The following is a 26,699-nucleotide window of genomic DNA, read 5'->3' on the forward strand; positions in this document are numbered from 1 at the left end:
CTCTCCCCGCCTCTCCCTCCACACTACGTGTCTGCGGGGGCAACATGGTGACGTGCACAAACAGGGAGGCGGGGGTGAGGGGAGTTCCGTCCTGGGACAGGAGGGGGACATGGCGGTAACCTGGGGTAGAGAGAGAGAGAGAGAGAGAGTGTTTGGTGAGGAGAGATAACAACCCTCCCCCTCCCCCCCCTCCCCTCCCCTCCCCTCCCCCTCCCCTCCTTCTTCCCTCTTCACTCCTCTCCCCTCCCCCTCCCCTCATCTCTCCTCCCCTCCTCTCTCTCACTCCTCTCCTCCGCTCCTCCCCTCCCCTCTCCTCTCCTCTCCTTCCCTCCCCTCCCCTCTCCTCTCCTCCCCCCTCCTCTCCTCCCCTCCTCCTCTCCTCCCCTCTCCTCTCCTCTTCATTCCTCTCCTCTTCTCTCCGCTCTTCTCCTCTCCTCCCCTCTCTCTTCCTCCCCTCTCCCCTCCTCCCCTTCTTTCCTCTCCCCTCTCTCTCCCCATCTCCTCTCCTTCCCCTCTCCCTCTCCCCTCCCCTCCCCTCCCCTCCCCTCCTCTCCTCCTCCCCTCTCCCTTCCTCCCCCCCCTCTCCTCCCCTCTCCCCTCCTCTCCTCCCCTCCCCTCCCCTCCCCTCCCCTCTCCTCTCCCTCTCCCTCCTCTAAACCCCTCTACCTCTCCATCTCCTCTCCTCCCCTCTCCCTCTCCTCTCTCCCTCTCCTCTCCTCTCCTCCCCTCTCCTCTCCTCCCCTCCCCTCCGCTCCCCTCCCCTCCCCACCCCTCCCCTCCCCTCCCCTCCCCTCCCCTCCCCTCCCCTCCTCTCCTCTCCTCTCATGGATGTCAATGGCAGGGTGAACTGTCCCACAAAGTCGTTTTTCGAGGCCAAGTCGTAATCCTCGACGAGGAATCGACCCAGCGCCAGGTCTGGGACATGAACCATGAATCGTAGCGTCTCTCTCCAGACTGGGAGGGGGGAGGAGAGGGGAGGAGAGGGGGGGAGGGGGAGAGGGGGAGAGGGGCGGAGAGAGGAGGGAGAGAGGAGGAGAGAGGGAAGAGGGGGAGAGAGGAGAGAGAAGGAAACAGTCTGAAGAAGGATCTCGACCCGAAACTTCACCCATTCCCTTTTCTCCACAGATGCTGCCTCTCCCACTGAGTTACTCCAGCACTCTGAGTTTATCTTCTAACCAGTATCTGCAGTTCCTTCCTGCAGCATCATCAAGGACCAGTCTCACCCCCGGCCACTCCCTCTTCTCCCCTCTCCCATCGGGCAAGAGGTACAGAAGTGTGAAAACACAACGCACACACACCTCCAGATTCAGGGACAGTTTCTTCCCGGCTGTTATCAGGCAACTGAACCGTCCTCTCACCAACTAGAGAGCGGTCCTGACCTCCCATCCACCTCATTGGAGACCCTCGGACTATCTTTAATCAGACTTGACCTTGCACTAAACGTTATTCAGAGATTTTGGAAGGAAATTTTTGAAAGCTATTCAAAAGAGTAGGAGTAAACGGGGCCTTTTCACAATGGCAGGCAGTGACTAGTGGGGTACCGCAAGGCTCAATGCTGGGACCCCAGCTATTTACAATATATATTAATGATCTGGATGAGGGAATTGAAGGCAATATCTCCAAGTTTGCGGATGACACTAAGCTGGGGGTCAGTGTTAGCTGTGAGGAGGATGCTAGGAGACTGCAGGGTGACTTGGAAAGGCTGGGTGAGTGGGCAATGTTTGGCAGATGCAGTATAATGTGGATAAATGTGAGGTTATCCATTTTGGTGGCAAAACGGGAAAGCAGGACTATTATCTAAATGGTGGCCGATTGGGAAAGGGGGAGATGCAGCGAGACCTGGGTGTCATGGTACACCAGTCATTGAAGGTAGGCATGCAGGTGCAGCAGGCAGTAAAGAAAGCAAATGGTATGTTAGCTTTCATTGCAAAAGGATTTGAGTATAGGAGCAGAGAGGTTCTACTGCAGTTGTACAGGGTCTTGGTGTGACCACACCTGGAGTATTGCGTACAGTTTTGGTCTCCAAATCTGAGGAAGGACATTATTGCCATAGAGGGAGTGCAGAGAAGTTTCACCAGACGGATTCCTGAGATGGCACCCGTAACAAATCAATGAAAGGTGACCGTATTCTTAACAATTGCTCTTGTTTTCCTGCTAGAACAAGTCTCATTTCTGCAAGATGTCGTATTTCCGGTGGAGGGCTTTGTAGGTGAGGACCAGGATTTTGTAGGTGATCCGGTGGGAGATGGGAAGCCAGTGAAGTTGTTTGAGGACTGGAGTGATGTGATGCCAGGATTTGGTGTGGGTGATGAGTCGGGCGGCTGCGTTCTGGACCAGTTGGAGTCGGTTGATGTAGGTGGAGCTGATGCCAAGGAGAAGTGAGTTGCAGTAGTCCAGTCGGGAGGAGATGAAGGCATGGATGAGTCTTTCAGCAGCGGGAGGTGTGAGAGAGGGTCTGAGTTTGGCGATGTTGCGGAGGTGAAAGAAGGAGGTTTTAATGACATGGCGGATGTGAGGCTCAAGGGAGAGGGTGGAATCAAAGATCACGCCAAGGTTGCGGGCCTGGGGAGATGGGGAGACAGTGGTGCCGTCGATGGTGAGAGTGGGGTTATTGATTTTGCTGAGTGTGGCTTTGGAGCCTATGAGGAGGAATTCTGTTTTATCGCTGTTGAGTTTGAGGAAGTTATGTTGCATCCAGGTTTTTATAGCTGACAAACAGGAGTTGATGTGGGAGAGGGGGGGTGGATTTGGTGCCGAGGTAGATCTGGGTGTCATCAGCGTAACAGTGGAAGTCCAGGTTGAATTGGCGGAGTATCTGACCAAGGGGGAGGATGTAGATGATGAAGAGGAGGGGGCCGAGTACGGAGCCTTGGGGAACGCCTTGAGTGACTGTGGCTGTAGCAGAGGTGTGTGGTTGTGGAGAGAGATGAAGTGGGGTCTGTTGGAAAGGCAGGAACGGAGCCAGCTGAGTGCAGAGCCTTCAATGCCGAGGTCTTTGAGTCTGGTGTTAATAATCATGTGTTGTCTTTCCGCTGACTGGTTAGCACGCAACAAAAGCTTTTCACTGAACCCCGGTACACGGGACAATGAACTAGACTAAACATAGAAATAGAAAATAGGTGCAGGAGTAGGCCATTCGGCCCTTCGAGCCTGCACCGTCATTTGATATGATCATGGCTGATCATCCAACTCAGTATCCCGTACCTGCCTTCTCTCCATACCCCCTAATCCCTTTAGCCACAAGGGCCGCATCTAACTCCCTCTTAAAGATAGCCAATGAACTGTGGCCTCAACTACCTTCTGTGGCAGAGGATTAATTCAGTGCCCTCTGAGGCTTTGTGTCTAAAGATAGACACAAAGCCCCAGAGGGCAGTGGAGGCCAATTCTCTGGATGCTGTCAAGAGAGAGTTGCATAGGCCTCCCATCCACCTGATTGAAACATGTTCCCTGCATCTAGCCTGCCCAATCCTTTAAACATGTTACACCTTTGGATAAGATCCGTTTCTTCTCCTTCTAAACTGGAGAGTGTTGTTGTGTGTGTGCGTGGGATTGATGTGGCTGTGAGTTGCGGACAAGACGCCTGGCGGGCGAGTTGTACCGTTGTTGTCGATGTACTTGGTCTCCATCTTGGCGTTGTCCATGGCCACTCCGTGAATCTCCACTCTCACCAGCGGGTCTACGATCCACCCAGGCTTACTGTTGGTCACCTTGGGCAACTGCTGGCCGCTGATCACCTGGGTGGGGGAGAGAGGGGGAGAGGGAGGGGGAGAGAGGGGCAGAGGGTGAGAGAGGGGGAGAGTGGGGAGAGGGAGAGGGAGAGATAGTGAGAGAGATTCAGTGCGGTGTAACGATAGAGTTGCTGCCTCACAGCGCCAGAGACCCGGGTTCGATCCCGACTGCGGGTGCTGTCTGTGTGGAGTTTGCACGTTCTCCCCGTGACCTGCGTGGGTTTTCTCCGGGATCTCTGTGTGACGGGCTCGGACTTTATTCGTTTAGACTTTTGGTACATTGACCCTCATCGTCAGTCGGGGTCACGGGGTCAAGTTAGTTACCTGGATGGGTGGTTGAGGGTCAGTTAACCGGGTTAAGCGGTAGTTAGTTACCTGGGATGGTGAGGTTTGCGAGGCCAGTAACTGGGTTAAGGGGTAGTTAGTTACCTGGATGGTGTGGTTGAGGGTCAGTTAACCGGGTTAAGCGGTAGTTAGTTACCTGGATGGTGAGGTTGCGGGGCCATTAACCAGGTTAAGCGGTAGTTAGTTACCTGGATGGTGAGGTTTGCGAGGTCGGTAACTGGGTTAAGGAGTAGTTAGTTACCTGGATGGTGAGGTTGAGGGGCCATTAACCGGGTTAAGCGGTAGTTAGTACCTGAATGGTGAGGTTGAGAGGCCATTAACTGGGTTAAGCGGTAGTTAGTTACCTGGATGGTGAGGTTGAGGGGCCATTAACCAGGTCAAGCGGTAGTTAGTACCTGAATGGTGAGGTTGAGGGGCCATTAACCAGGTTAAGGAGTAGTTAGTTACCTGGATGGTGAGGTTGAGGGGCCATTAACCAGGTCAAGCGGTAGTTAGTACCTGGATGGTGAGGTTGAGGGGCCATTAACCAGGTTAAGCGGTAGCTAGTTACCTGGATGGTGAGGTTGAGAGGTCATTAACCAGGTTAAGGGGTAGATAGTTACCCGGATGGTGAGGCTGAGGGGCCATTAACCAGGTCAAGCGGTAGTTAGTACCTGGATGGTGAGGTTGAGGGGCCATTAACCAGGTTAAGGAGTAGTTAGTTACCTGGATGGTGAGGTTGAGGGGCCATTAACCAGGTCAAGCGGTAGTTAGTTACCTGGATGGTGAGGTTGAGGGTCAGTTAACCAGGTTAAGCGGTAGTTAGTTACCTGGATGGTGAGGTTGAGAGGCCATTAACTGGGTTAAGGGGTAGTTAGTTACCTGGATGGTGAGGTTGAGAGGCCATTAACTGGGTTAAGCGGTAGTTAGTTACCTGGATGGTGAGGTTGAGAGGCCATTAACTGGGTTAAGGGGTAGTTAGTTACCTGGATGGTGAGGTTGAGGGGCCGGTAGGCGGCGGACGTCTGCGCTGCGGGTGGTCGGGGTGGAAGGTTCCGGAAGGCGATCTCATGAAGACGGGCTTCAGCAAGTAGCCGCAGTGACCATTGGGGCTGAAACGGCCGTCGTTCAGGTCCATCTCCTCTCCGGCCGACTGGAAGTTTAACGCAACTCCAGGGGAGAGAGGCAGAGGTCAGTCAGAGCGGGGTGGGGTCAGGGGTCACGGGAACCTAAGCCCACGACGCCAACCCCGTGACCCTTGAACCAAACCTGAACCAAGCCGTGACCCCCTAACATCAACGTGACCCTAACCACAACCCCGGCTTCACCCTGACCCCCATCGTGACCCCTAACCTTCACTCAGACCCCCAATGATGACCCATGACCCCAACACCATCGCCCTTTGACCCTGACCCTCACTGTGACCCCTGACCCGCACCCTGACACGCACCGTGACCCCTGACCCCATCGTGACCCCTAACCTCCACTCAGACCCCCAATGATGACCCATGACCCCAACACCATCGCACTTTGACCCTGACCCTCACTGTGACCCCTGACCCACACCCTGACCCGCACCATGACCCCTGACCCACACCGTGACCCCTGACCCACACCGTGACCCCTGACCCACACCATGACCCCCTGACCCACCTTGCCCGTGATCCCCCAATCGTTCCAGACTATGGCCCTCGACCTTCACTATGACCCCCGGCCTTCACCACGACCCCTGACCTTCACCGTGTCCCCTGACTCCCCCGTGACCCCCCCCCCCCCCCCCCCCCCCCGTGCCGGGACAGTTACCGATCTGACAGCCGGAGTTCCACATGTCCTGGGGGTGGTAGTTGGAGGAGTCGGTGCGGAGCCCGCTGGGGTAGATACGACTCAACTGCCAGGCGTTGTGCTGCACAAACTCCCCCCCTGCAAACACACGGGGGAGGGGGAGAGAGCAGAGGTCACAGGGTGCAGAGGTCAACCCCCCCCCCCCCCCCCCCCCCTTCCCCAAACCCCTGGAGTCGACCCTCAGTCTGAAAAAGGATCTCGACCCGAAAACGTGGCCCGTTCCTTCTCACCACAGATGCTGCCTGACCCGCTGAGTTACTCCAGCACTCTGTGAAACGTCACCTATCCGTGTTCTCCACAGATGCTGCCTGACCCGCTGAGTTATGGTGCAGCAGCATCTATGGAGCTAAGGAAATAGGCAACGTTTCGGGCCGAAACCCTTCTGGAAATAGGCAACGTTTCGGGCCGAAACCCGGAAGGGTTTCGGCCCGAAACGTTGCCTATTTCCTTAGCTCCATAGATGCTGCTGCACCCGCTGAGTTACTCCAGCACTCTGTGAAACATCACCTATCCATGTTCTCCACAGATGCTGCCTGACCCGCTGAGTTACTCCAGCACTCTGTGAAACGTCACCTATCCATGTTCTCCACAGATGCTGCCTGACCTGCTGAGTTACTCCAGCACTCTGTGTTAAACGTCACCTATCCATGTTCTCCACAGATGCTGCCTGACCCGCTGAGTTACTCCAGCACTCTGTGTCTTTCTCCTCTTGGGTTATCTGTTATTCCGTATATTAAAATATTGGCACCGTGGTGGTGCAGCAGGTAGAGCTGCTGCCCCACAGCGCCGGAGACCCGGGTTCCATCCCGACTACGGGTGCTGCTGTCTGTACGGAGTTTGCACGTTCTCCCCGTGACCTGCGTGGGTTTTCTCCGGGCGCTCCGGTTTCCTCCCACACTCCAAAGACGTGCAGGTTTGTAGGTTAATTGGCTTTGGTGTAAATGTAAATTGTCCCCAGTGTGTGTGTGTAGGATAGTGTTAGTGTGCGGGGATCGCTGGTCGGCACGGACTCGGTGGGGGCCGAAGGGCCTGTGATTGTACTGTATCTCTAAACTAAACTAAATATACGCCATGAATTAGATGCCGGGTTTCTCCAACCCCCCCCCCCCCCTCCCCCACTTCCACCCCTCCCCCACCCCCCGTGTCCGCTACTACCAACCCCCCCCTGCCTATGCCCCTCCCCACTCCCCCATCCCCCATCCCCCCCCCCCCCCCGACCACTATCGCATGACATTTTCTCCATCCTCCCATCTGGGAAGAGGTACAGGAGCATCAGCTGCAAAACCAGCAGGATGTTCCTCAGCTTCTTCCCACAGGCTATAAGACTGATAAATGGACTTTGCCCCCCTGCCAAGTATCGCGTACAAACCCCCACACTGCAGCAGAGCCACTGTTGTGCCGCTGCCGGTCGGAACGGCTGTTGAATGTTTAGTAGAGTGTTAAATTTGTTTCATGACATGTATTTTTTAATTTTAATTCCTATTTATTTTTTAATGCAAACTGAATGGACACTGGTTGAGCAAGGTTTTTTTGTTTCATCTGGGTATGTGAATACTCACGAAATGACAATAAAGATTTACAATTACAATTACAATTACTACCCACCCCATACCCAACCCCCCTCCCCAAACCCCCAACCCCCACCCCCCCCCCCCCCCAACCCCCACCCCCCCCCCCCACCCCACCCCAACCACCCCCACGAACTCACCGTACTCCCGGACCAGTTTGCGGGCCTTGGACTCAGTGAAGGAGGAGATCTCGTAGAACTTGTAGTGCGCGCGTGAATGCTTGAAGCTGTGGAACGGGACGGTCTTGCAGTAAACCACACAGTCAGACAGTTCTCGGGACAACTGCTGCTTGGAGCTGTGGATCTGCAGCAGACATGAGAGGGGGCAGGTTTACGTACAGCAGGGTCTAGACGGATGTGGGCCGAATGGGGCATCACTTAAATGTGGCACAGACTCGGTGGGTCGAAGGGCCTCTTCCCATGCTCAATCTCTAAACTAATGACAGGGTGGCACAGCGGTAGAGCTGCTGCCTCACAGCGCCACAGACCCCGACTACGGGCGCTGTCTGTACGGAGTTTGCAGGTTCTCCCTGTGACCTGCGTGGGTTTTCTCCGGGTGCTCCGGTTTCCTCCCGCACTCCAAAGGATTTGAGTCTGGGAGCAGGGAGGTTCTACTGCAGTTGTACAGGGTCTTGGTGAGACCACACCTGGAGTATTGCGTACAGTTTTGGTCTCCAAATCTGAGGAAGGACATTCTTGCCATAGAGGATTTGAGTATAGGAGCAGGGAGGTTCTACTGCAGTTGTACAGGGTCTTGGTGAGACCACACCTGGAGTATTGCGTACAGTTTTGGTCTCCAAATCTGAGGAAAGACATTCTTGCCATAGAGGGAGTGCAGAGACGGTTCACCAGACTGATTCCTGGGATGGCAGGACTTTCATATGAAGAAAGACTGGATAGACTCGGCTAGAATTTACAAGATTGAGGGGGGATCTTATAGAAATTTACAAAATTCTTAAGGGGTTGGACAGGCTAGATGCAGGAAGATTGTTCCCGATGTTGGGGAAGTCCAGGACAAGGGGTCACACAGTTTAAGGATAAAGGGGAAATCTTTTAGGACCGAGTTGAGAAAAACATTTTTCACACAGAGAGTGGTGAATCTCTGGAACTCTCTGCCACAGAAGGTCGTTGAAGCCACAGTTCATTGGCTATATTTAAGAGGGAGTTAGATGTGGCCCTTGTGGCTAAAGGGATCAGGGGGTATGGAGAGAAGGCAGGTACAGGATACCGAGTTGGATGATCAGCCATGATTATATTGAATGGCAGTGCAGGCTCGAAGGGCCGAATGGCCTCTACTCCTGCACCTATTTTCTATGTTGGCCGACTAGGAAAAGGGGAGATGCAGCGAGACCTGGGTGTCATGGTACACCAGTCATTGAAAGTAGGCATGCAGGTGCAGCAGGCAGTGAAGAAATCGAATGGTATGTTAGCTTTCATAGCAAAAGGATTTGAGTATAGGAGCAGGGATGCATTTCGTTGTCTCTGTACTGTACACTGACAATGACAATTAAAATTGAAATTGAATCTGAGGGAGGTTCTACTGCAGTTGTACAGGGTCTTGGTGAGACGACACCTGGAGTATTGCGTACAGTTTTGGTCTCCAAATCTGAGGAAGGACATTATTGCCATAGAGGGAGTGCAGAGAAAGTTCACCAGACTGATTCCTGGGATCTCAGGACTGTCTTATAAAGAAAGACTGGATAGACTTGGTTTATACTCTCTAGAATTTAGGAGATTGAGAGGGGATCTTATAGAAACTTACAAAATTCTTAAGGGGTTGGACAGGCTAGATGCAGGAAGATTGTTCCCGATGTTGGGGAAGTCCAGGACAAGGGGTCACAGTTTAAGGATAAGGGGGAAATCCTTTAAAACCGAGATGAGAAGAACTTTTTGCACACAGAGAGTGGTGAATCTCTGGAACTCTCTGCCACAGAGGGTAGTTGAGGCCAGTTCATTGGCTATATTTAAGAGGGAGTTAGATGTGGCCTTTGTGGCTAAAGGGATCAGGGGGTATGGAGAGAAGGCAGGTACGGGATAGAAACATAGAAACATAGAAATTAGGTGCAGGAGTAGGCCATTCGGCCCTTCGAGCCTGCACCGCCATTCAATATGATCATGGCTGATCATCCAACTCAGTATCCCGTACCTGCCTTCTCTCCATACCCCCTGATCCCCTTAATAGGAATCTGAGGGGTAACTTTTTCACAGAGAGGGTGGAGGGTGTATGGAACGAGCTGCCAGAGGAGGTAGTTGAGGCTGGGACTATCCCAACGTTTAAGAAACAGTTAGACAGGTAGATGGATAGGTCAGGTTTGGTGGGACATGGGCCAAGCGCAGGCAGGTGGGACTAGTGTAGATGGGACATGTTGGCCAGTGTGGGCGAGTTGGGCTGAAGGGCCTGTTTCCATGCTGTATCACTCTGTATCTATGATACACCAACAGAAGGCTCAGGAAGTTCATCCTGTCTCCTACAACTCTCCCCAACTTCTACAGATGCACCCTGGAGAGTATTTTATCGGGATACATCACGGCATCCGAACGGGAGCCCAGCGTAGGTTCACCAGGTTAATTCCCGGGATGGCGGGACTGTCATACGCTGAGAGAATGGAGCGGCTGGGCTTGTACACTCTGGAGTTTAGAAGGATGAGAGAGGATCTCATTGAAACATATAAGATTATTAGGGATTTGGACACGCTAGAGGCAGGAAACATGTTCCCGATGTTGGGGGAGTCCAGAACAAGGGGCCACACACACAGTTTAAGAATAAGGGGTAAGCCATTTAGAACGGAGATGAGGAAACACTTTTTCTCACAGCGAGTGGTGAGTCTGTGGAATTCTCTGCCTCAGAGGGCGGTGGAGGCCGGTTCTCTGGATGCTTTCAAGAGAGAGCTAGACAGGTCTCTTAAAGATAGCGGAGTCAGGGGATATGGGGAGAAGGCAGGAACGGGGTACTGATTGGGGGTGATCAGCCATGTTCACAGTGTATGGCGGTGCTGGCTTGAAGGGCTGAATGGCCTCCTCCTGCACCTGTTGCCTATTGTCTATAGCATGGACAAGATGGGCCGAAGGGCCTGTTTCCCTGCTGTACAGCTCCATGTAACTTAAGTAAGAAGGATGAGCGGGAACCTCATTGAAACTTACCGAATAGTGAAAGGCCTGGATAGAGTGGATGTGGAGAGAATGTTTCCACTAGTGGGAGAGTCTAGGACCAGAGGGCACAGCCTCAGAATTAAAGGATGGACCTTTATTTTATTTATTTTTAATCAAAAATATTTATTCAATATTTATTTATAGGGCTCTTAAAGATAGCGGATATGGGGAGAAGGCAGGAACGGGGTACTGATTGGGGGATGATCAGCCATGATCACAGTGAATGGCGGTGCTTGCTCGAAGGGCCGAATGGCCTCTACTCCTGCACCTATTGCCTATTGTCTGTTGTCTATTGTCTATAGCACGGTATAGGGACAGGAGATGGGCCAAAGGGCCTGTTTGCGCGCGGTGTTTCTACGGTGTATGGTATTACGCGGTCAGCCTCTCCCGTGTGGGACCCCTCGCTATGGCCGTTCGTTACCTTTCCTCTCCTCCGCGTCCCGTTCCGGCCGTTCTCTTCCTCCGTCTCCCCCACCTCCTCCTCCTCCTCGCTCCCCTCGTCCAGAGCTTGACCGCTCCCCTCCAGCCAGCCGATGCGCTTGCCCTTCACCAGGACCTTCCGCCGTAGATCCTGCACCAACAACACGTACACTGGCAGGGGCGGGACAGCATGGGAACAGGCCATTCGGCCCCAAACATTACCCCTTGACCCCACCCCCCCGCGCACGCGACCACTCCCCTCTCCCATCGGTCATCCCGGCAATGGTCCAAAATGATAGGAGCAGAATCAGGCCATTCGGCCCATCAAGTCTACACAGCCATTCGATCACGGCTGATCTATCTCTCCCTCCTAACCCCATTCTCCTGCCTTCTCCCCATAACTCCTGACACCCGCACTAATCAAGAATCTATCCATCTCTGCCTTAAAAATATCCACTGACTTGTGGCCTCCACAGCCGTCTGTGTGGCAAAGAATTCCACAGATTCACCACCCTCTGGCTAAAGAAATTCCTCCTCATCTCCTTCCTAAAGGAACATCCTTTAATTCTGAGGCTGTGACCTCTGGTCCTAGACTCTCCCACTAGTGGAAACATCCTCTCCACATCCACTCTATCCAGGCCTTTCACTATTCTGTACGTTTCAATGAGGTCCCCGCTCATCCTTCTAAACTCCAGCGAGTACAGGCCCAGTGCTGTCAAACGCTCATCATAAATAGAGATCTTTGACTTAATCCCACCCACACCAACCTCCCTCCCTCCCATCGCCTCCATCTACACCTCACGCTGCCTCGGCAAGGCCAGCAGCATCATCAAGGACCAGTCTCACCCCCTCATGGTCACTCCCTCTTCTCCCCTCTCCCGTCGGGCAAGAGGTACAGAAGTGTGAAAACCAACGCACACACACACACACAACTCCAGATTCAGGGACAGTTTCTTCCCGGCATACCTGGGGAGAGGGGAGAGTGTTGGGGGGAGGGGGAGGGGGGGGGGGGGGGAGGGAGGGGAGAGGGAGAGAGGGAGGGAGAGAGGGAGAGAGGGAGAGAGGGGAAGAGAGAGGGAGAGAGGGGAGGAGGGAGAGAAGAAGAGGAGAGAGAGAGAGAGGGAGAGAGGGGGGGAGAGAGGGGGAGAGAGAGAGGAGAGAGAGAGGGAGAGGGAGAAGGGGGGGGGGAGGGGGAGAGAGATGGAGAGGGGATAGAGAGAGAGAGGGATAGAGAGAGAAGGGGAGAGGGGGAGGGGGGGGAGGGGGGGAGAGAGGGGGGCGGGGGGGAGGGAGGGTGGGGGGGAGGGAGAGGGGGAGGGAGGGAGAGAAGGTGGGGGGAGGGGAAAGGAGGTGAAGAAGGAGAGAGGGGGAGAGAAGGAGAGAGAGGAGAGAGAGTGACAGAGGGGGGGGGGAGAGAGGGGGGAGAGGGGGAAGGGGAAGAGAGAGGGGGGGAGAGGGGAGGAGGGGGGGGGAGAGAGTGACAGAGGAAGGGGAGAGGGAGGAGAGAGGGGAGAGGGGAGGGGGGGAGGGGGATGAGAGGAGGAGAGGGAGGGGGAGAGTGGAGGGGAGAGACATACCACCAGATACCCTACCTCCTCCCCACTCGCGCCTAAAACCCGCACACAGGGGAGGGGGGTAGACATCACCACTCACCTCCCCCCCCCTCCATTCCCAATCACACCCCCACACAGGGGAGGGGAGAGGGGGGGTGGGGAGAGGGGGGAGGGGGGGGGTGGGTTGGGGGGGGGGGGGGGGGGGGTGGGGGGGGAGGGGAGTAATTGCGAAGGTGAGGATGGAAGGATGGAAGTGATTTCTCCCCCCCCACTTCACACCCCCTTCCGCCCCTCTTCCTCTCCCCCCTCCCTCTCTCACCCCCTCTTCCCGTCTCTCCCCCATATCTCCCCCCCGCTCCCTCGCTCTGTCTCTGGGGAGGGGGGGAGGGTGCGTTGGTCCCACCATGAAGGCGTAGGTGTTGACTGCTGCGATGACGTCTTTGAAGAGAATCTTGGAGGTGAGGGTGTGCCCGTGATACACCACCGGTTCCTGGTGCGGCCCATCCCATGTGTCCACCTCCACACAGCGACATCCCTTCTTCAGAGCCCTGCCGGAGGGAGAGGGGGAGAGGGGGGGAGAGAGAGGGGGGAGAGAGTTTACGAGGACTGTGGATTGGAGGATTGCTAATGTTTTGTATTATGTACAGTTTTGGTCTCCAAATCTGAGGAAGGACATTATTGCCATAGAGGGAGTGCAGAGACGGTTCACCAGACTGATTCCTGGGATGTCAGGACTGTCTTATGAGGAACGACTGGCCTCCTCCTGCACCTATTGTCTATGTTTCTATGATGTTGCCAGGACTAGAGGGTGTGAGCTACAGGGAGAGGTTGAGCAGGCTGGGTCTCTATTCCATGGAGCGCAGGAGGATGAGGGGGTGATCCTATAGAGGTATATAATATAAAAACAAGTTGGGCCAAAGGGCCTGTTTCCGTGCTGTATCACTCTGTGACTCTGTAAAACCGGACGAGCTCTGGGGCCTCAAGGGTTCTATCCTAACGGGGGGGGGGGGGGGGGGGGGGGGGGGGGGGGGGGGGGGAGGGGAAGGGGGTCTCACCTCGATCGGGGGGGGGGGTTCGGGGGGGGGGGGGATTCAATAGAGGAGGAGGGACAGAGGGATGGGGGAGTATGAGGGTGCGGAGCCGCCCATGGGGGGTGGTGGGTGTCTCCCATGGGTGGCGGGTGGATGTGTACACTATGGGGGGGGTGTGTGTGTCACCCTATGGGTGGGACTGGGGTGTCACCATATGGGTGGGGGTAAGGGTGGGTGTGGTCACCCTATGGGTGGGGGAGGAGTACGTATGACCTGATGTAACCCTCAATGTTGTTGTGTGTCACCCTATGGGTGGGGCTGGTTGTGTCACTCATTGGGTGAGGGTGTGTGTGGTCACCCTATGGGGTGGGTGGGTGGGTGTGTGTCACCCTATGGGTGGGGGGGGTGTGTGTGCACCCATGGGGTGGGGGCGGGTGTGTCTGGTGTCAACCCTATGGATGTGTGTGTGTGTCACCCTATGGGTGGGTGGATGTGTATGGGTGTGTATCACCCATGGGTGGTGGGGGTGGTGTGTCACCCTAATGGATGGGGAATGTGTGTGTCACCATGAGGGTGGGGGGGGGGGTGTGTGTGTCACACCTATGGGTGGGGGGGTGGGTGTGTGTGTCACCCATGGGTGGGGGTGGGTGTGTGTGGAGGGTGGGGGGTGTGTGTGTCACCCATGGGGGTGGGGGGTGGGTGTGTGTGTCACCTATGGGTGGGGGGTGTGTGTGTGTCACCCTATGGGTGGGGGTGTCACCCTATGGGTGGGGGTGGTGTGTGTGTCACCCATGGGTGGGGGGGTGGGTGTGTGTGTCACCTATGGGTGGGGGGGTGGGGGTGGGTGTGTCACCCTATGGGTGTGTGGGTGTCACCCATGGGTGTGTGGGTGTGTGTGTCACCCATGGGTGTGTAGGTGCTGACCTGATGTAGCCCTCCACACTGCTGTGCCCGCGTAGCTGGTCCTCCAGCAGGTAGGTGTTGTGTGAGGATGAGATGAAGTAGTGACACAGCGGCTGCGACATGTCCTGGTACACCGGCCCGTGGCGCAGCTCGAAGATGGAACCTTCCGGAGAGCACAGGTACATCAGGAACCCGTCCAGGGTCAGCGCGTAAAGCCTGCGGGCTGCGGACAGTCACAGGGTCAGGGTCAAGGTCACGCCCATAAGGTCACAAGCGATAGGAGCAGAATGAGGCCATTCGGCCCATCTAGTCTACTCCGCCATTCAATCACGGCTGATCTATCTCTCCCTCCCAACCCCATTCTCCTGCCTTCTCCCCATAACCCCCTGACACCCGCACTGATCAAGAATCTATCTATCTCTGCCTTAAAAATATCCACTGACTTGTGGCCTCCAATGAGTTCCACACATTCACCACCCTCTGACTAAAGAAATTCATAGAAACATGGAAAATAGGTGCAGGAGTAGAGGCCATTCAGCCCTTCAAGCCAGCACCGCCATTCAATATGATCATGGCTGATCATCCAACTCAGTATCCCGTACCTGCCTTCTCTCCATACCCCCTGATCCCTTTAGCCACAAGGGCCACATCTAACTCCCTCTTAAATATAGCCAATGAACTGTGGCTTCAACTACCTTCTGTGGCAGAGAATTCCACAGATTCACCACTCTATGTGTGAAAAATGTTTTTCTCATCTTGGTCCTAAAAGATTTACCCCTTATCCTTAAACTGTGTGACCCCCTTGTCCTGGATTTCCCCCAACATAGGGAACAATCTTCCTGCATCTAGCCTGTCCAACCTCTCCTCACCTTAGATCAAATTCCTCCTCATCTCCTTTCTAAAAGAACGCCCTTTAATTCTGAGGCTGTGCCCTCTGGTCCTAGACTCTCCCACAAGTGGAAACATCCTCTCCACATCCACTCTATCCAGGCCTTTCACTATTCTGTACGTTTCAATGAGGTCCCCCCTCATCCTTCTAAACTCCAGCAAGTACAGGCCCAGTGCCGACAAACGATCATCGTATGTTAACCCTGTCAAATGTCAAATCTGAGGAAGGACATTATTGCCATAGAGGGAGTGCAGAGAAGGTTCACCAGACTGATTCCTGGGATGTCAGGACTGTCTTATGAAGAAAGACTGGATAGACTTGGTTTATACTCGCTAGAATTTAGGAGATTGAGAGGGGATCTTATAGAAACTTACAAAATTCTTAAGGGGTTGGACAGGCTAGATGCAGGAAGATTGTTCCCGATGTTAGGGAAGTCCAGGACAAGGGGTCACAGCTTAAGGATAAGGGGGAAATCCTTTGAAACCGAGATGAAAAGAACATTTTTCACACAGAGAGTGGTGAATCTCTGGAACTCTCTGCCACAGAGGGTAGTCGAGGCCACAGTTCATTGGCTATATTTAAGAGGGAGTTGGATGTGGCCCTTGTGGCTAAGGGGATCAGAGGGTATGGAGAGGAGGCAGGTACGGGATACTGAGTTGGATGATCAGCCATGATCATATTGAATGGCGGTGCAGGCTCGAAGGGCCGAATGGCCTCTACTCCTGCACCTAATTTCTATGTTTGTATGTTTCTAACCCGCTCATTCCTGGGATCGTTCTGTACCCTCTCCCAGAGCCGGCACATCCTTCCTCAGATAAGGGGCCCAAAATTGCTCACAAGGTTCCAAATGTGGCCTTACATTACTGCATCACATCCCTGTTCTTGTATTCAAACCTTCTTGAAATAAAGCATTGAGTTTGCTTTCTTTACCACTGATTCGACTTGCAGATTGACTTTTTGGGAGTCCTGCCCCAGCCAGCAATTATCACCAGTGTGAAGAAGGGTCTCGACCCGAAACGTCACCCATTCCTTGTCTCCAGAGGTAGGAAAAAGTGCTGGAGAAACTCAGCAGGTGCAGCAGCATCTATGGAGCGAAGGAAATTTCCTTCACTCCATAGATGCTGCTGCACCCGCTGAGTTTCTCCAGCACTTCGATTTTTTCCAGCATCTGCAGTTCCTTCTTAAACGACACTTCTATCCAAGATTGCTGACTGGACCCGACTGAGTTTACTCCAGCACTCTGTGAAACGTCACCTATCCATGTTGCCCCACAGGTGCTGGCCTGACCCGCCTGAGTTACTCCAACAGCACTCTGTGAAACGTCACCTATCCCAATGTTCTCCACAGATGCTGCCTGACCCGCTGAGTTACTCCAGCACTCTGTGTTATCTTCACCCGCCAGCCAGCTTCCGCCAGCCAGCTTCACGATTCCACCGAGAGACTGTTTAAGAAGGAACTGCAGATGCTGGAAAATCGAAGGTAGACTGGAGTAACTCAGCGGGTGCAGCAGCATCTATGGAGCAAAGGAAATAGGTAACGTTTCGGCCCGAAACCCTTCCGGGGTTTCGGCCCGAAACGTACTCCTCCTTCAGAGATTTCATCCCGAAACGTTCCTATTCCTTCACTTCATTGATGAGGGCTGCTTGCACCGCGCTGAGTTTCTACAGCCATCTGTGGAACGCCCAGTCTCTATCCATGTTTCTCATACAGATAGCTGGCCTGACGACGAAGAGAGTTCCATAACAGCACTCTGTGAAAACCCCAGCTATCCATGTTCTCCACAGATTGCTGCCTGACCGCCTGAGTTCCTCTCAGCATTCTGTGAAACATCACCTATCCATGTTCTCACACAGATGCTGCCTGACCCGCTGAGTTACTCCAGCACTCTCTGCGCACGTGTCATCAGCGCGATCACCTGTTTCGGACGGCTCGTAGCGAGTGATTAGATCCTTGGCGTTGGTCTCGGCCTCCTCCCGCGGCTCCCCCTGCTCGCTCTGCAGGAATCCTGCAAACTCCTCCAGCGTCAGCGTCTCCCCGTCAGCGGACAACTGGGTGAAGAGCTCCTGCACGTCGTCGCGCTTGGTCAGGGCCTTGTAGAACAGAACAAACTCCTCTCCCTCCAGGGTCGACGACTGAGACTTGTCCGCCATCTGCAGCCGCAACATGGAGAGAGACTGCCTTAGACTTTACAGATACAGGCCCTTCGACCCACCCAGTCCGTGCTGACCAGCGATCCCCGCACACACTAGCGCTATCAATAGTCAATAGACAACAGGTGCAGAGTTAGAGGAGTAGAGGCCACATTCGGCCCTTCGATGGCCTGCACCGCAATCAATATAGATCATGGCTGATCATCCAACTCAGTATCCCGTACCTGCCTTCTCTCGCATTCATTATGATCCCCTTCCGGCCACAAGGGACACATCTAAATCCCTCTCAGTAGACACAAGAGCGAAGTGAACAGACAGTAGACAATCGAACAACAGGGTGCAGGGTGTAGAGGCCATTCGGCCCTTCGAGCCAGCACCGCCATTGCCAAATTGATCGTGGCTGATCAATCCACAATCTTTCCCGTTCCTGCCTTCCCCCATGAATCCCATGACCTCCCGCTATCTTTAAGAGCCCTATCTAACTCTCAACTCTTGAAAGCATCCAGAGAACCGATCCTCCGCCCCCTGACTGGTGAGGCATTAGCCATTCCACAGGACTCACCACTCTCTCTGTGAGAACAAACTGAAAAACTCACATTTCCTCGTCTCCGTTCTAAATGGCTTTACTCCTTATTCTTAAGGTGGTTTCTTACTCCTACACCACCACCACGGGGGGACCCCCCCCCCAATGTAAAATTTACACCAAAGCACCCAATAACCTACAAAAACCTGCCGCGTCTTTGGAGTGGGGAGGAAACCGGAGAGCACCAGGAGAGAAAAACCCACGCACGGGTCACGGGAGAGAGAGCCCCCCGCCAGAACGTGCGAAACTCCGTACAGACAGCGGACGTTAGTCGGGATGGAAACCAGGGTCTCTGGCGCTGAGGGCCCACGCAGCTCTACCCGCTGCACCACCGGTGCCCGTCCTTGAAGCGGTTTGTGACCCAGGCAATGCAGACAGGCACAAGCCCCTCCCCAGCCTCCCCTCGGCCCACAGTTTTTCCGTGACTATAAGCAGAGCAGCGCTAGAGACAGTTCGTGCCTCACAGCGTCCATAGGGGGGGAGAGAGAGAGAGAAAAAACCTGGGACGTATGGAAGCGGCCTGAACTGCAAAGTCTTTTCTGAGGTTTCGAGTGTTTCCCTCGTCTCCTGTTCTAAATGGCTCACTCCGTACTCTTGTAAGTGGCACAAGCTTTTTCCATTGCGGAGTTAGGGAAGATTCAAACAAAGGGGACGTGAACTTCAGAATTAAGGGACAGAAGTTTAGGGTTAACAGAGGGGAACTTTCTTTCTCTAGAGATGTGGTAGCGGTGTGGAATGGCTTCCCATTGGAAGTAGGGGAGGCAGGTTCATTGGTATCAATTTGACAAATAAATTGGGATAGGCATATGGATGAGAAGGGAATGGAGGGTTATGGTATGAGTGCAGGCAGGTGGGACTAAGGGGAAAAAAAAGTTGTTCGGCACGGACTTGTAGGGCCGAGATGGCCTGTTTCCGTGCTGTAATTGTTATATGGTTATATGGTTAAGTGTTCCCATACAAGGAATTTGCCTTGGTGCTCCCTGCCCACAAGTAACAACATGACATCCAGTGACAGTTACGAATGACTAGACATTAATAATAATAAAACATTAATGATAAAACACAGATTGAGGCTACAGCTTTTTGGCTGTTGAGGAACAAGAGCTTTTCACTGTACCTCACTGCACGTGAGAATCAACAACACTGAGGGTTTTGTGTCTGTCTAACTGGGTCGGGGGAGGAATGATGGGCTAGGATGGGAATGATGGGCGGAACGGTCTGGTCAGGTGAGTGGAGTGTGGGCAGGTGGGGCCCCACCTTGAAGAGGCGGAGGGAGTGGTCTTCGTTCATGTCCACGTTCATCATCTTCAACAGCTCCCGGACCTCCTTGAAGTTCATCCGACCGTCCTTGTCCTTGTCCGCCTTCTGGAACCAATCGCTGATCCAGGTGGGAGAGTCAAGGATTAGAGAGCGCAGAGCATGCAGCAATAGAGGACGGAGCGGGATAGAAACAGGTGCAGGAGTAGAGGCCGTTCGGCCCTTCGAGCCTGCACCGCCATTCAGTATGATGATGGCTGATCATCCAACTCAGTATCCTGTACCTGCCTTCTCTCCATACCCCCTGATCCCTTTAGCCACAAGGGCCACATCTAACTCCCTCTTAAATATAGCCAATGAACTGTTTGGCCTCAACTACCTTGTGGCAGAGAATTCCACAGATTCACCACTCTCTGTGTGAAAAATGTTTTCCTCATCTCGGTCCTAAAATATATCCCCCTTATCCTTAAACTGTGACCCCTTGTTCCTGCCTTCTCCCCATATCCCCTTGATTCCACTAGCCCCAAGAGCTCTATCTAACTCCCTTTTAAATTCATCCAGTGAACCGGCCTCCACCGCCCCCTGAGGCAGAGAATTCCACAGACTCACAACTCTGTGTGAAAAAGTGTTTCCTCGTCTCCGTTCGAAATGGCTTACCCCTTATTCTTAATCTGCGGCCCCTGGTTCTGGACTCCCCCAACATCGGGACCATGTTTCAATAGACAATAGACAATAAGTGCAGGACTAGGCCATTCGGCCCTTCGAGCCAGCACCGCCATTCAAAGTGATCATGGCTGATCATCCCCAATCAGTACCCTGTTCTTGCCTTCTCCCCATATCCCCTGACTCCGCTATCTTTAAGAGCCCTATCTAGCTCTCGCTTGAAAATATCCAGAGAACCGGCCTCCACCACCCTCTGAGGCAGAGAATTCCACAGACTCTCAACTCTCGGTGAGAAAAAGTGTTTCCTCGTCTCCGTTCTAAATGGCTTACTCCTTATTCTTAAACTGCGGCCCCTGGTTCGGGACTCCCCCAACATCGGGAACATGTTTCCTGCCTCTAGCGTGTCCAAACCCTTAACAATCTTATATGTTTTAATGAGATGCCGTCTCATCCTTCTATGTACATTTGTTTTTCTGTTTTCTGAATAAACGTATTTATATTAAAAAAAACAATAACATTTTTTGCATTAACCAACCCGATCTCCCGGTGGCTCAGCACTTCAACTCCCCCTCCCATTCCCAATCTGACCTTTCTGTCCTGGGCCTCCTCCATGGCCATGAGTGAGTCCCACCGCAAATTGGAGGAGCAGCACCTCATATTTTCGCTTGGGTAGTTTACACCCCAGCGGTATGAACATTGACTTCTCCAATTTCAGGTAGTCCCTGCTTTCTCCCTCCTTCCCCTCCCCTTCCCAGCTCTCCCACAGCCCACTGTCTCCGCCTCTTCCTTTACTCTTCCCCCCCACCCCCACATCAGTATGAGGAAGGGTCTCGGCGGGTGATGCAGCATCTAGGAACGAAGGAATAGGTGACTTTTTCGGATCGAGACCCTTTCTTCAGACTTCAGTAGTCTCCACACGAAATGTCACCTATTCCTTCGCTCCATAGATGCTGCCTCACCCGCTGAGTTTCTCCAGCATTGTTGTCTACCATTGTATAGGGTGATTTTTCACCAAAGGTCAAATGAGCGTAGATCCCCCCTCACATGACCGAAAATTTTAACTAGAGGGCATATGTCAGATCGGTACATGTAAGTGAATGGGGAAACACGCACTTTCCCACCCATTAAAAACATAGAAAACGGCCGATTTTTGAGCTGAAATTTTCTGTGCTAGTCGGGGTGACCATGAAGCACAGCGACCTAAATTTTCAGGCATCCAAAATATCGGGAATTAATGCGTTTGCTCGCTGAATTTCATCAAAAGTAAGTTAATAATGCCTTACTTTTGATGAAATTCAGCGAGCAAACACGATAATTCCCGATATTTTGGATCTTAAAATCTCCACGGCAAATGTCAGCTGTTCACTTCCGCCGCTTTCTACCTTCAGTTCCCTCTTGTAATTACCTTACTTTCTATCTTTTTTTTTGCCTGAAAATTTAGGTCGCTGTGCTTCATGGCTTCTATGTTTTTAATGGGTGGGAAAGTGCGTGTTTCCCCATTCACTTACATGTACCGATCTGACATATGTCCTCCAGTTAAAATTTTCGGTCACGTGAGGGGGGATCTACGCTCATTTGACCTTTGGTGAAATCACCCTATACAACAAGGGGGTCAGGCATAGACTGGCCGCTCGCTCCGGGTGGTGAAAGGATATTGGTCGAGCATCTCCCGCTGGTCCATGTTGCGGTCAGCCTCGATGAGTTTGCGTAGCCCCCTCACCCAGTGTCTGGCCTCTCGCCCCGACTCTGCCACCAGGTCCAGGTTGCCCCTCCGGCCACGGAACACCAGGGTGAAGCAGCGGTCAGCGGGGAACTGGTCCGCGATGCTCTGCAGGATCTCCGACTGGTGGCCCTCACGCACTGCCTCCACCTCGCTGATGGAGACTGGCGGGCAGAGAGCAGAGATAGTCACGGTCACAGAGTCACGGAGTGGTACAGCACGGAAACAGGCCCTTCAGCCCAACTTGCCCACACTGGCCAACATTCCCCATCTACACTAGCCCACTTAGTCACAGTCATAGAGTGATACAGTGTGGAAACAGGCCCTTCAGCCCAACTTGCCCACACCGGCCAACAATGTCCCATCTACACTAGTCCCACCTGCCTGCGTTTGGTCCATATCCCTCCAAACTTGTCCTATCCATGTACCTGTCCAACTGTTTCTTAAGCAAAGGGATAGTCCCAGCCTCAACTACCTCCTCCGGCAGATCGTTCCATACACCCACACAAGTTACCCCTCAGATTCCTAATAAATCTTTCTCCCTTCACAATAGACAGTAGACAATAGACGCAGGAGTAGAGGCCATTCAGCCCTTCGAGCCAGCACCGCCATTCAATGTGATCATTGCTGATCATCCCCAATCAGTACCCCGTTCCTGCCTTCTCCCCATATCCCCTGACTCCGCTATCTTTAAGAACCCTATCTAGCTCTCTCTTGAAAGCATCCAGAGAACCGGCCTCCACCGCCCTCTGAGGCAGAGAATTCCACAGACTCACAACTCTCTGTGTGAAAAAGTGTTTCCTCATCGCCGTTGTAAATGGCTTACCCCTTATTCTTAAACTGTGTGGCCCCTGGTTCTGGACTCCCCCAACATCGGGAATATGTTTCCTGCCTCTGGCATGTCCAAACCCTTAACAATCTTATATGTTTCAATAAGATACCCTCTCATCCTTCTAAACTCCAGAGTGTACAAGCCCAGCTGCTCCATTCTCTCAGCATATGACAGTCCCGCCATCCCGGGAATTAACCTTGTAAACCTTCGCTGGGCTCCCTCAATAGCAAGAATGTCCTTCCTCAAATTAGGGGATCAAAACTGTACACAATACTCCAGGTGTGGTCTCACTAGGGCCCTGTACAACTGCGGAAGGACCTCTTTGCCCCTATACTCAACTCCTCTTGTTATGAAAGCCCACATGCCAACATTCTGACCCAGTCCATTATTGCCATAGAGGGAGTGCAGAGACTCTAACCAACTGATGTTCCTGTGATGTCAGACTGTCTTATGACAAAGAACGACTGGATAAGACTTGGTTTACACTCTCTAAGAATTTAGGAGTGATTGAGATGGGGATCTTATAGAAGACTTACTTGAAAAATTCTTTAAGGGGTGGACAGGCTAGATGCAGGAAGATTGTTCCCGATGTTGGGGAAGTCCATGACAAGGGGTCACAGCTTAAGGATAAGGGGGAAATCCTTTAAAACCGAGATGAGAAGAACTTGTTTCACACAGAGAGTGGTGAATCTCTGGAACTCTCTGCCACAGAGGGTAGTTGAGGCCAGTTCATTGGTTATATTTAAGAGGGAGTTAGATTTGGCCCTTGTGGCTAAGGGGATCAGTGGGTATGGAGAGAAGGCAGGTACGGGATACTGAGTTGGATGATCAGCCATGATCATATTGAATGGCGGTGCAGGCTCGAAGGGCCGAAGGCCTCTACTCCTGCACCTAATTTCTATGTTTCTATGTTTCTATTCACCTTGAACCCATGTCCTCTGGTCCTCGATTCCCCTACTCTGGGCAAGAGACTCTATGACTCTGTGCAGAGTTGCTTAGCTCAGTCGAAGATAGACACAAAAATCTGGAGTAACTCAGCGGGACAGGCAGCGTCTCTGGAGAGAAGGAATGGGTGGTGTTTTGGGTGGAGACCCTTCTTCAGACTGAGAGTCAGGGGACAGGGAAACAAGAGATATAGATGGTGATGTAGAGAGATATAGAACAATTGAATGAAAGATATGCAAAAAAATAACATGATAAAGGAGAGGCCAATGTCAACTCAGTCTGAAGAAAACGCCACCCATCCCTTCCCTCCAGAGATGCTGCCTGTCCCGCTGAGTTACTCCAGCTTTTTGTGTTTTAAACCAACATATAACCATATAACCATATAACAATTACAGCACGGAAACAAGCCATCTCGGCCCTACAAGTCCGTGCCGAACAACTTTTTTTTTCCCTTAGTCCCACCTTCCTGCACTCATACCATAACCCGCCATTCCCTTCTCATCCATATGCCTTTCCAATTTATTTTTAAATGATACCAACGAACCTGCCTCCACCACTTCCACTGGAAGCTCATTCCCAACCGCTACCACTCTCTGATAAAGAAGTTCCCCCTCATGTTACCCCTAAACTTCTGTCCCTTAATTCTCAAGTCATGTCCTCTTGTTTGAATCTTCCCTATTCTCAAAGGGAAAAGCTTGTCCACGTCAACTCTGTCTAATCCCTCTCATCATTTTAAAGACCTCTCATCCCACCTTACATCAGTCCCCCCTTAACCTTCTGCGCTCCAGAGAATAAAGACCTCCACTTGTAGAAGTTCACCTGTAAATTCTCTGTAACTGTTGTTTTGAAAAGCATCTGCGTTCCTTCCGACACATTCGTTGAGTTGTGCTCTGATTTTAACCCTTCTCTTCCCCCCCCCCCTGTACCCCTCCCTGCCCCTTCTTCACCTCCCCTCCTCCCCCCCACCCCCTCTCCTCCCCCTCTCCCCCACACTCCCACCCTTCCTCCCCTCACCCTCCCAACCTGTATCCACCTATCACTCACCTCTACTTGAACCTCACTTCTTCCCCCTCCCCCCCTCTCTGTCCCTTCCCTGTACCCCCCCCCCCCCCACCCACCCCCTCCCCTCCTCCCCCCTCACCTCACCTGTAGAAGCACCTCACCTGTACAGCACCTCACCTGTACCTCACCTGTACAGCACCTCACCTGTACAGCACCTCACCTGTACAGCACCTCACCTGTATCCCACCTCACCTGTACAGCACCTCACCTGTACAGCACCTCGACTGTACAGCACCTCACCTGTATAGCACCTCACCTTTCCCCCCTCACCTGTACAGCACCTCACCTGTACATCACCTCACCTGTACCGCACCTCACCTGTACAGCACCTCACCTGTACCCACCTATCACTCACCAGGCTTTGTCCCTTCTCTCTCCCCCTCTCTTCCCCCTCACTCTCGATACAATATAACTTTCTTTGTCCTCCCAGGAGGAAATTGGTCTGCCAAGTCATAATGGCCCCCTCTCTTGTCCTTCCCCCTCCCTCCCTACCTCCCTCTCCCCCTCCCCCCCTACCCCCCTCCCCTCTTCCCCCCCCCCCTCACATTGAATGGCGGTGTTGGCTCAAAGGGCCGAATGGCCTACTCATGCACCTATTATCTATTGTCTCACCTAAATCACTCACCAGGTATTAACCCTTCTTTCCCCATCTCTTCCCCATCTCCCTCCTCCCCCCTCTCTCCCCTTCCCCCATTTTGCCCCCCTTCCCCTCTTCCTTCCTCTCTCCTCTCTCTCTCCTCTCTCCCCCCTTCTGTCCCCCCCATCCTTCCCTCTCCTCTATCCCCACCTATCTTAGAAACATAGAAACATAGACCCTCCTCTGCAGGAGGAGGCCATTCGGCCCTCTCTGAGCCAGCACCGCCATTCATGTGATCATGGCTGATCTTCCCCCCCTATCCCCTAACTCCCTCTGCCTGCCTTCTCCCCATATCCCTTGACTCCCACCAGCCCCTAGAGCTCTATCTAACTCTCTCTTAAATCCATCCAGTGGCTTTGGCCTCCACTGCCCTCTGTGGCGGGGAATTCCACAAATTCACAACTCTCTGGGTGAAAACGTTTTTTCTCACCTCAGTCTTAAATGACCTCCCCTTTATTCTAAGACAGTGTGGCCCCTGGTTCTGGACTCGCCCAACATTGGGAACATTTTTCCTGCATCTAGCTTGTCCACAGTCCTTTTATAATGTTATATGTTTCTATAAGATCCCCACCCCTCATCCTTCTAAACTCCAGTGAATACAAGCCTAGTCTTTTCAATCTTTCCCCATATGACAGTCCCGCCATCCCAGGGATCGATCTGGTGAACCTGCGCTGCACTGCCTCAATCACAAGGATGTCCTTCCTCAAATTAGGAGACCAATAGGGTGACACACCCAGCCCCACCCATGGGAGACACAATTACACTCATGGGTGACACGCAGTGCGTGGAGGGTAGCTAATGTAACCTCACTTTTTAAAAAGGGAGGGAGAGAGAAAACGGGGAATTACAGACCAGTTAGTCTAACGTCGGTAGTGGGGAAACTGCTAGAGTCAGTTATTAAAGATGGGATAGCAGCACAGCTCATCAGCGCCTCTAATTCCTGAGAAGATTATGGAGAGTCGGATTGTCAAGGAGGACTCTCTCTAACTTCTACAGGTGCACAGTAGAGAGCATGCTGACCGGTTGCATCGTGGCTTGGTTCGGCAATTTGAGCGCCCTGGAGAGGAAGAGACTACAACAAGTAGTAAACGCTGCCCAGTCCATCATCGGCTCTGACCTTCCTTCCACCGAGGGGATTTATCGCAGTCGCTGCCTCAAAAGGCTGGCCCCCAGTATCATCAATCAGGACCCCACACCATCCTGGCCACACACTCATCTCCCTGCTACCTTCAGGTAGAGGTACAGGAGCCTGAAGACTGCCAACGACCAGGCCTTCAGGAATAGCTACTTCCCCACAGCCTCAGGCTATTAAATCCGGCTCGGACAAAACTCTGAACATTAATAGCCCATCATCTGTTATTTGCACTTTACCAGTTTATTTATTCATGTGTGTATATTTGTTCAATGGTTATGGGACCCACTTCCTTTTTCTGTATCAGTCAT

The 26,699-nt window shown here is 52.9% G+C and overlaps 1 protein-coding gene across 1 annotated transcript; it reads right to left on the reverse strand.

Moving 5' to 3' along the window:
• Positions 1-26,699, reverse strand: LOC129715559 (1-phosphatidylinositol 4,5-bisphosphate phosphodiesterase delta-4-like; the record flags this gene model as incomplete). The annotated part of the gene is given in 15 exon segments (XM_055665432.1): positions 1-128; positions 825-954; positions 3,581-3,734; positions 5,039-5,080; positions 5,083-5,222; positions 5,856-5,972; positions 7,603-7,765; positions 11,033-11,182; positions 11,998-12,018; positions 12,904-13,132; positions 14,540-14,741; positions 17,323-17,557; positions 19,398-19,527; positions 21,716-22,007; positions 26,678-26,699. Coding segments are annotated over 15 exon segments (2,155 nt in total), but the record flags the coding sequence as incomplete, so codon positions are not given.

The sequence above is a fragment of the Leucoraja erinacea genome, unplaced genomic scaffold (genome assembly GCF_028641065.1).
Source record: "Leucoraja erinacea ecotype New England unplaced genomic scaffold, Leri_hhj_1 Leri_1248S, whole genome shotgun sequence".
In the NCBI taxonomy this organism is placed as follows: domain Eukaryota; kingdom Metazoa; phylum Chordata; class Chondrichthyes; order Rajiformes; family Rajidae; genus Leucoraja; species Leucoraja erinaceus.